At 52.5% G+C, this 9,081-nt stretch overlaps 4 protein-coding genes across 4 annotated transcripts; 2 read left to right on the forward strand and 2 right to left on the reverse strand.

The window, feature by feature from the left end:
- Nucleotides 1–38: 38 nt before the first annotated feature.
- Nucleotides 39–1,787, reverse strand: PHSY_002729 (hypothetical protein; the record flags this gene model as incomplete). The annotated part of the gene is made up of 1 exon (XM_012333351.1): nt 39–1,787. The coding sequence occupies one exon, from the start codon at nt 1,785–1,787 to the stop codon at nt 39–41; it is 1,749 nt and encodes a 582-aa protein (XP_012188741.1).
- An 872-nt stretch (nt 1,788–2,659) lies between these two features.
- Nucleotides 2,660–4,231, forward strand: PHSY_002730 (benzoate 4-monooxygenase cytochrome P450; the record flags this gene model as incomplete). The annotated part of the gene is made up of 1 exon (XM_012333352.1): nt 2,660–4,231. The coding sequence occupies one exon, from the start codon at nt 2,660–2,662 to the stop codon at nt 4,229–4,231; it is 1,572 nt and encodes a 523-aa protein (XP_012188742.1).
- A 1,078-nt stretch (nt 4,232–5,309) lies between these two features.
- On the forward strand, nt 5,310–6,569 carry PHSY_002731 (nucleoside-diphosphate-sugar epimerase; the record flags this gene model as incomplete). The annotated part of the gene is made up of 1 exon (XM_012333353.1): nt 5,310–6,569. One exon carries the CDS (start codon nt 5,310–5,312, stop codon nt 6,567–6,569), a length of 1,260 nt encoding a protein of 419 aa, XP_012188743.1.
- A 499-nt stretch (nt 6,570–7,068) lies between these two features.
- On the reverse strand, nt 7,069–8,109 carry PHSY_002732 (quinone oxidoreductase; the record flags this gene model as incomplete). Its single annotated transcript, XM_012333354.1, has 1 exon — nt 7,069–8,109. One exon carries the CDS (start codon nt 8,107–8,109, stop codon nt 7,069–7,071), a length of 1,041 nt encoding a protein of 346 aa, XP_012188744.1.
- Nucleotides 8,110–9,081: the final 972 nt, after the last annotated feature.

The following is a 9,081-nucleotide window of genomic DNA, read 5'->3' on the forward strand; positions in this document are numbered from 1 at the left end:
ACAAGAGCATCTGGATCCCATCGCGCTGACACTGACGATCATTGTGACTGCGTACTGATAGGTTGACCGAGAAGTCGAGTCAGCATTTCCTCCAACCGTTCTAGAGCCTTTTCGGGCGAGGTTTGAGAGCGTTGGACGCGTGCTGCAATAAAGTGGTCCGGACGCACTAAGAGCATACCTCCGGCCTCCATGTCGCGCAACCTGACCCAGTCGTAGTACAAATCTTGGTACTCGGCGCTGTAACTGTCCACCGTCACAGCAACAAGAGGCAGCGTCGGAATGCGTTGAGTCAAGCTTTTGACTGCATCCAGCCACGCTTGACCGGCACAGCCGGTGATCAGGGTAAATTTGCCTTTACCACACAAATCCAACGTGGAGATGGACGGCGACTGACCACCCCTTGCGATCCAACAATGCGGCATATGGAAGCCAGGCGCAGTTGAGAGGACGACGTCTTTTAGCGTGTTGTAGTCCAGGGGCACCTTTTCGGTCGACAGCGCTGCACGGCGCGTAGCATCCAGGATGGTCACCGGCCCACCAGTGGTCTTGACCGTCCTATCCGACTGCGTATCCAGCTGCTCCTCCGGCTTCTCGTCCAGACAGAGTTGGCTGCCGACGTTGTGGTAGAACTGGTTCATTTGAATGCCAATGCTTTGCACTTCCAGATCTGTCGCCTCCATGGCCTCTTTGATCGCCTCGCGCAGAGCCATTGATTCGACAGAGCTGCCTCTCAGCGTCGTCAAGACTTGAAGGCGTCTCTCCTTCGTCAAGCCTAACAGGGACCAGAGGTGTCGATGGGCACGCATGCCCTCGTTGGCACGGTGCACGATAGCCTGGCCCACAGGTGCTCGTTCCTGAGTCAGCGTGCTAAGCACGTCTGGATGTGCCAGACCCTTGAGCACATAGGCCAACTTCCAGCCCAGATTGAAGGCATCGCCGATGCAGGTGTTGCTGCCTAAACCGTTGATTGGTGGATGGCGATGGACCGCATCACCGATGCACAAAACAGGTCCATGCTGCCATTGCTTGGCATGCTGGTCGTTGATTGTCCATCGATAGGAAGAAACAACTTCGATGTGAACCTGCTGGTCGGCAGGCAAATCTACGTCTCCAATCATCTGGTGCAGTCGATGACGGATCTGATCCATCGAAGGGTCCGTCTGTTCTTGGGCATCGTTGCCCTGCAAAGAAGGATGCATCGATACAACGAACTCGTTCCACGGCCGAACCAGGCGGAAGTTTCCCACGGCTGACCAATCTTCGGCATCGACGTTCAAGATCCAATTGAGACTGCCAGGTCGATGAGCAAATAGGTGGCTCAAATCCGCCTTGATGTGAACGTTGAAGGCGTCATTGAGTTTCTGACCTTCGATCTTCAGTCCAGCTTTACTCGCGATGATGCTACGTGCCCCGTCAGCGCCAATCAAGTACTTGCAGCGCAGATTATGTTTCTTGTCCGTCTCACGATCTTTGATCACGACGGAAACGACATCGTCACCCTGGACGTTGAAATCCACGACTTCATGGTAGAAGTAGAAACGTGCACCAGCTTGAATAGCCTTGTCGACGATTAGCGGCTCCAGGTAGCTCTGCGGTAAGTCGCTCATGTGGCAAGGGCTAGCCACAGTGTAGTTGGACAGATCAGCGGGCTTGTTGCCCCATGCATAGATGCGTCCGAATTCGTTTCCCATCAGGTTGTCGAGCCAGGACGTATGCATCATATGCTCGGGTCCTGTGGACAACCTGAGAGCATCCTGCTCGATGCCTAAGTCGCGCAAGATCTCCATCGCCCGCTGATTGAAGATGTGGGCCCTTGGCGTGTTGGCCGTACCGCGATGCTTGCAGAGAACCAGAACATCGATGCCCATCTGGGCCAAAATCAGGGCCAGTGTGCCGCCTGACGGGCCGGCGCCCACAATTATGACGCCAGGTTGTTGGTCGCCTTGATCCAAGGGGGAAGCATTCTTTCGCGTAGCCATTTCGTGAACCTATACCAAAGTGATTCCTCGGAATGATGGTTCGAACGATGTCTTCAGAGATCGATCCCGTTCGCAATTGGCAAATAGTCTTTTAAGTTGAGTGCAATTGAGGATCCGGACATGGCAACGGTGTTTTCATTGAACGGCGTCAAGCGGTCTGCCTGCCAACCAGAGGCACTACACTATGCGATATCAGAAGAATGGTGAAAGAGTCCAACTTTCCAACAGAATAGGTAAAGAAAGCGAGCACGAATTAGCAGGGGCACACCACAACAAGCGGCAGCGCGCTCGAAAGGTCGCATTGTTGCAACGCAACTTACAGACGGAACGTGACTTGACAGCCTTACCACTTTTGCCGGCGCCAGCTCCGGCCTGTGACCTTCACCGGGGTGGACAAGGCATTGCCGCAAGGGCTTCACAGCCCTCCTGCCCCAGCTCGCCCCTGCTGTTGACTGGTGGGACATGCAATTGAGCTCTTCAGTCAAGATTGATGCGCTGAGCTCGGCGCTTTGCGGCTGACACAACATCGACGAAACAAAGAATAGCCAGTGGCATCCCATACAGTAAGCAGATGTGCCGCACAACCAGATAAAGAGCCAGGCCTCATACTGAAGGCCGCCAGCGATGACTGTGTTCACAGGTCCGGACACCATCACCTCCCATCCTTGACTCTGACCGTCATGTCTTTCAGCCTCAACGTCGAAAGTTTTGGCCAGTATTCGGACCTGACGTATCTTGTAGGCCTCGTGGCCGTGCTCCTGACAAGCCAGGCGGTCTATAGGCTGTTCCTCAGCCCCACTGCGAGTGTTCCAGGACCATGGTGGGCACGATTGACTTCGTTGCCGCTTCTCTATGCCACCTTCAAGGGCTACCGGTCACGTTTCGCGGATGACCTGCTTCGCAAATACAACACCACTGTCGTCGTCATCGCGCCCAACCAGGTGCACACTTCGGATGAGGAAGCGATAAAGGTCATCTATGACCGAAAGGCTGTGAAGACTCGCTTCTACGCCAACATGGGCTCGTGGAAGGGAGTGAAAAGTACCTTGGGCATCCTGGATTATCCCACCGCCTCGACTACACGCAACAACCTGATCAAATGCTTTCAAAATAAGAACCTGGACATCCTCAGCACCAACATCGACGGACACGTCCGTCACTTCGTTGATTGCATTGCATTGCAGGTTCGCGAGAACAAACCAGTGGAATGCCTGTTCTGGTTCCGCCTTTTGGCCCTGGATATTGTGACGGATGTGCTGTGGGCTGAACAGACGAACCTGCTGCAGGACGCCGCAAAGGGTAACGTGAACAGCCTGTTCCTACGTCGATTTCACGCCTTCAGCAAGTACAACGCCCTTCGATCCTTCATTCCGGGTCTGGATCTCTTTGTGACTATGTTCGGCAATGATACTTGGAAAGGATACCGGCGCGATCTCAACGATCTCGACCAAACCGCTTGCGCGGCGTTGCAACGATGGGAGAAGGCGAACGCCAACGGCCAATCATCTCACGAACGTGATGTGCTCTCAATGTTGGCCAACCTCAACGACCACTCCGAAGCGTCCAAGCGGATTCGACCAAACGAGATTCCGGCATATTTGGTCGAGATGCTTGCTGCTGGCTCGTCCACCACTTCGACCACTGCGACCTTATTCTGTCACGAGATGGCTCTGAATCCAAAGCTGCAGCAGGAATTGCACAACGTTTTGCGCGCTACCTTCCACGATCCGAACGACATTAAGTTGTCGGTGGCGCAGGAGATTCCACTGCTACGTGCTGCAGTTCGGGAGACCATGCGTTTCTATCCCGTCATTCCTGGTCCGCTGGAACGTCGTCTGGGTACGGATTGCCCCATACGTAGTGCAAACCTAAGCCTCCCTAAGGGCGTCATCGCTTCAGGAGCCGCATTTACTCAGTCACGCCGCGAGGACATCTTCACTCGCTGCAATGAGTTCTTGCCCAAACGATGGCTAAGTGAGGACGATAGTGACGAGGACAAGGCTCGTTTGGCGCGCATGACTCAAAATTGGATTCCCTTCGGCACAGGCGCGCGTTCCTGTCCAGGTTCCAACTTGGCCCTCAACGAATTGCACCTGATGTTGGCCGCCGTCATTCGTCGATTCAGGGTATCGCTTCCTCATGAAAATGACGGCAAACCTTTCGTCAGAGGTCATGTCCCAACCCATGATCATTTTACCTCCGCGCCCCAGCTTGGCTCGGTTTGGCTACGCTTTGAGGAGATTGGAGATTAAAACCTTCACGACATGATCTGTATTCACCACGTCTTGTTCTCCTGGATTGATACCGAATTCGAACCAGTCAAAGCATCAGAAGAGGGCTTGAGTGGCATGCCTTGGCGCTGTTTTCTCGAACGTTTCTTGATGTCTCCCTGGTACAAGCCAGCTTTAATTGCGGCTTACTGTAAAAGATGAACGCGCTCAACGCTGTCGTATGACATGAGCAATGATTCTGTGGGGTGAAACGTGTCATTCAGTACTGTACGTCCTTGTGTGGCCTCAGTTGCTGAGGTTTCAGTTCATCAAAAGGCACACGCGATCTGCCAGATCATCGGCTTCGGCATCGCAGTCTGTCCTGAGGCTTCTCCTCAATTGTGTCCGCAAAGATGACGAATTCGCCTGATGTGGTGAAAGAGCTCCCGTGTGCAGAATAAGATGAAGGTCTAGTTGAAGTGTCGACAGAAATTCCGACAGACCGAGTCAATTTTCACCGGCAGAATTTCCGATGGGGCTTCTTGCTTTTCATCAACTATCCATACCCTTGAGCTGAACCGTCTCCTTTGAGACGGCTTTCCTGGAGGAATGTGGCGTCTTTTTTGAGACAGCAACTCGGATACTTGGGCTAATGTTTTGAGTTCCTGTTTGGGTCCCTCCTCGGCTCACATCAAACAAACATGTTCAGTCAGATACGTACCCATCGACCGAATGCCCTACCTGAACACTGGCTTGTTGGCGCCGACTTGCCAAGCTCTCCAAAAATATATAAGAGAAAAAAAAGAAAAGCAAGAGGGCAATGGCGAAGGATGGCAAAAGAATAGTAACTGCTTTTGCGCTCTGATCACCCACAAGTGCCGGAAAGGGGGGAAGAATAGAGTGGTCGGTCTGCTGTTGTTACCTTGGAACGATTCAGTGGGTAAATTTGCTCGAAGGGACGACCTCTTGCCGTTCCAAGCTGTGCAACGGGGCCCCACATCGGCAAAAGTGCGGGGGAAACCACATTAGCCCTATTTTCGTGTTGTTCTCCAGTCTGTGTTACAATTACGAGCCACCTTTAACGAGTCTGGGATCCACACGCGTATTGGGAACGAGATGTATGAGATGTATGCTGGTTATAAGAAGAGATCCTTCAGGCAACATAGACATATCGAATATCAGCCCCTTCCGGTCCCTTCTGTTGAAGCAATATCGATCGAGTCATTGCGCCATGTCCTCTCCAAAAGTTGCTTTCATCACCGGAGCGAACGGCATCACAGGCAGTGCCGTCGCAACGCACCTGTGTCACCATAGCGATGCGTCGGAATGGTCCAAGATTATCATCACCTCCCGCAGTCCATTGACGCTGCCTCTAGAGGATCCACGTCTCACCTTCATCGCGTTGGACTTCAGCAAGCCTGTATCCGAATTGGTCCAATTGATGGGTACACTATGCGGAGAGGTGACGCATGCCTACTTTTCCTCGTACGTCCACAAGGATGACTTCGCCGAACTCAATCAGGCCAACGAGAAACTTTTCGAGAATTTCTTGGAGGCTCTATGCCAGGTGACCAACGGCACGTTGCAAAACGTCACCCTCCAGACCGGAGGCAAGCATTACCAGGTTCACTTGATGCCTGTACCCTCCCCAGCGCGGGAAGAGGATTCGCGCCGCGAGGCAGCTCTTCCCAATTTTTACTTCCCGCAAGAGGATTGCCTCTTGTCCAAGGCGGAGCAACACGGATTCAGCTGGAATGTCATTCGTCCAGAGGCCATCATCGGATGTACACACAAGCCAAATGGTATGAACGAGGCCTTGACCATCGCCATGTACCTGATCGTTTCAGCTCACCTCAAGCAGGAGGCCGTCATGCCAACCAATCAACGATACTGGGAAGGTACGGACGACGTCAGTTCTGCCAAAGCGATCGCTGACCTGACGATTTTTGCCTCGACCAAACCCGAGGCCGGCAATCAAGCTTTCAATGTGACCAACGGCGATTACTTTTGCTGGCGGTACATGTGGCCTCGTCTGGCTCACTTCTTTGGCGCCGATGCCTCTGAAGCATATCAATTCCAGTCGCCCTATCCCAAGGAAGGCGACCTGCAACTGGAACGTTCCTTGGCGGAATGGTCGAAAGACAAGCAGGCGGTATGGGAAGAGATCTGTGACAAGTACGATGCTCCAAAAGCGAAGGCTACGTGGGCCTACGGGACCTGGGCTTTCCAGGACTGGGTGTTTCAGCGAACCTGGAGCGCCACCTTGAGCGTCAGTAAAGCACGAAAGTTCGGCTGGACTTATCATGTGGATTCCCACGACAACTTCATCGAAACTTTTGCGGAGATGATTCAGGCGGGCTTGATCCCTAAGACTCGCTGAAGCAGCCAACGTGAAACCGCTTCTCCAACTAGCTACAATGTCAGCGCGTTTGGAAAGGTGGGCAGTTCAGAAATTATTGGGGTGGTTCGTTGCTGCGATCGCGAAGTTTTGTCAACGAAATATTACGGTTTTTCCATGATCGGGCTCGAGCGATTCTGAACATGCGACACAAGCCATGAGCACAGATAGCACCATTCGTTCCTCTCGAAAGGGTATGTTGACAAAGGCAGAAGTTATATGAGCAGTTTTGGTGATTGCAACTCGAAGAACATCAGACGAGCTCACGTCGTCGTCAAGATGGTCCTTCGAGCACAGAGAACTCAACTCGTATGTGTGCTTGTGATTTCTCGGGTGCAGAGTCAATGAGCTGCAAAGGGACAGGTATCGATCGATATGCTGGACAAGAGAGGAGCGTGGACCGGAAACTGGGAAAGGCGAGAAGCCAAATCATCGAGACATTTCGTCTCGAAGACGCAATTTGGCAAGTTATTGCCTAGCTCTAATAATCATCAATAGTGACCACGATCTTGCCGACGGTTCTGTTGGCCTCCATCTCGTCGTGCGCCTCTTTGATACACTTCCAGGAATACACTTTGTGAATGATAATCTGGCTTCCACCCTCGTCAGAAGAGGAACAGCCCATGATCAGTCTCTCGATACCCTTCTCCTTAACGAAGTCCTGGACGAGGTCACTCTGATAGCCTATGGTCCTCGAACGCAAGGTGCTTCCCTCGATCCGGAGTCGTTTATACAGAATCTGCGAGATCTCGACTTCTCTGAGCTGAGCTCCACCCATGAAGGCAAGTACAACTAACCTTCCATCCTTCTTTAGACTTCGCATGTTACCGGCCAAGTAAGGCGCTCCGACGACGTCGATAATTACGTCCACAGAGCCAGCACAGTTCTCTCCCTCGGCTGCAGTGTACTGAGCTAGCTGGTCCGCCCAATCGCTTGCTTTATAGTTAAAGCCTTTTGTTGCCCCGATACGTTGACAGAAGTCGACCTTGTCTTGTGATCCAGCGGTTACAAAGATCTTGTCAGCACCATAGACCTTGGCAAGCTGTATGGCAGCTATACCAACACCGCTGGCCCCGGCATGGATCAAGACACTTTCGCCTTTCTTCATGCATGCGATCCTCCTTAGTGCTTGGAAAGCGGTGAGGTAGGTCTCGGGGATAGCGGCTGCCTGGACCCAGCTGAGCTGGGGTGGCTTGTTCAAGACCATGCGTGCTGAAACTTTGATGTACTCGGCATAAGCACCTCCCACAGCAAGACCAAACACTTCATCTCCCTCCTTCCATTTCGAGTCCTGCAAGTTTTTAGTAGCCACAATGTGACCAGAGAACTCGACGCCCATGATTTGGGGAGCATGAGGCGGAAGATTGTAGAGTCCTTCGCGCTGCCGAATATCCATACGGTTGAGACCAAACGCTTCGATCTTGACTAGAACTTCGTCGTCATCGAGCTGAGGGACGAGAGCCTCTCCGATGTAGAGATTCGCCGAAGAACCTCGGCCATCTTTCACCATGACAGCCCTCATTTGAGAAGAAATTTTCCGGCACATCACGTACGAATGGACCGGGTATGGAGTTGATGCGCTAGTAGACGGGTGCAAGGCTTCGATGGTCGTTACGGAGGTCGTGAGTCATTCAACTATCTCGTTGAGAGCGAGGCCAGAGCCGAAGTGAGGGATCGATGTATGTGCTGGCAACGAAGTTGAGTGTTGTGAAGAACATGAGAAGCATTTTGTAGCACCGATCTTGACGGTCAAATGGCGATGATGTGATATTCGCCACGCTTGTTGTGTATCCGAGCTGGGTGCTTTGAAAATTGCAGCCAACGCACTGTCATCACCACAAGTCAGCCACATTTACCGTACTGTACTGTGCTGGCGGCACCGCATCTCGAGATCCGCGCGCGACCATGACAGGCTAACGGATTCGGACGCACAGAGACACTGGCACTTCACAGCAACTGTCGTACGTTCTTGTCGGTGGGTCAGTGAGACGTCTCGTACGCATGCTCTCGACGTGGTATCGGATACGTACGTATCAGACTATTCCAGACTCACTGCCCGGTTTTGCCTCAACGGTGGACGCAACCATTCCAGCCAGGATGACTTGAACCGCTTTGGGTTCTTCAAAGCGGTCCCGCACGCGTGTGCTTACCTCCGGGGCTCGCCCAAATTGCTCTGCGCTTTGGAACAGATGGTAACTTTAGGCGACTTTCCAATTCCGTAAATAGGCACCCGCTACTGCAGCTGATGGAATCATCATTCAGTGTCTCCAGACCACATTTTCCGGTCCTGTGAAATCACACTAGTCGAGTCTTCCAATCACATGTCATTCGAAGCGTGCATGAACAAAGCGTGTGGTTAGACATCCGTATTCATGCAAGCACTTTGAAAAAATTCAGTCTCATCTTTCAGTCGAGGTGCAATTGAGATTGTACTTTTTAGGGTTAGGGTTAGGGTTAGGGTTAGGGTTAGGGTTAGGGTTAGGGTTAGGGTTAG

Source organism: Pseudozyma hubeiensis, assembly GCF_000403515.1.
Source record: "Pseudozyma hubeiensis SY62 DNA, scaffold: PHS27, whole genome shotgun sequence".
NCBI lineage: Eukaryota > Fungi > Basidiomycota > Ustilaginomycetes > Ustilaginales > Ustilaginaceae > Pseudozyma > Pseudozyma hubeiensis.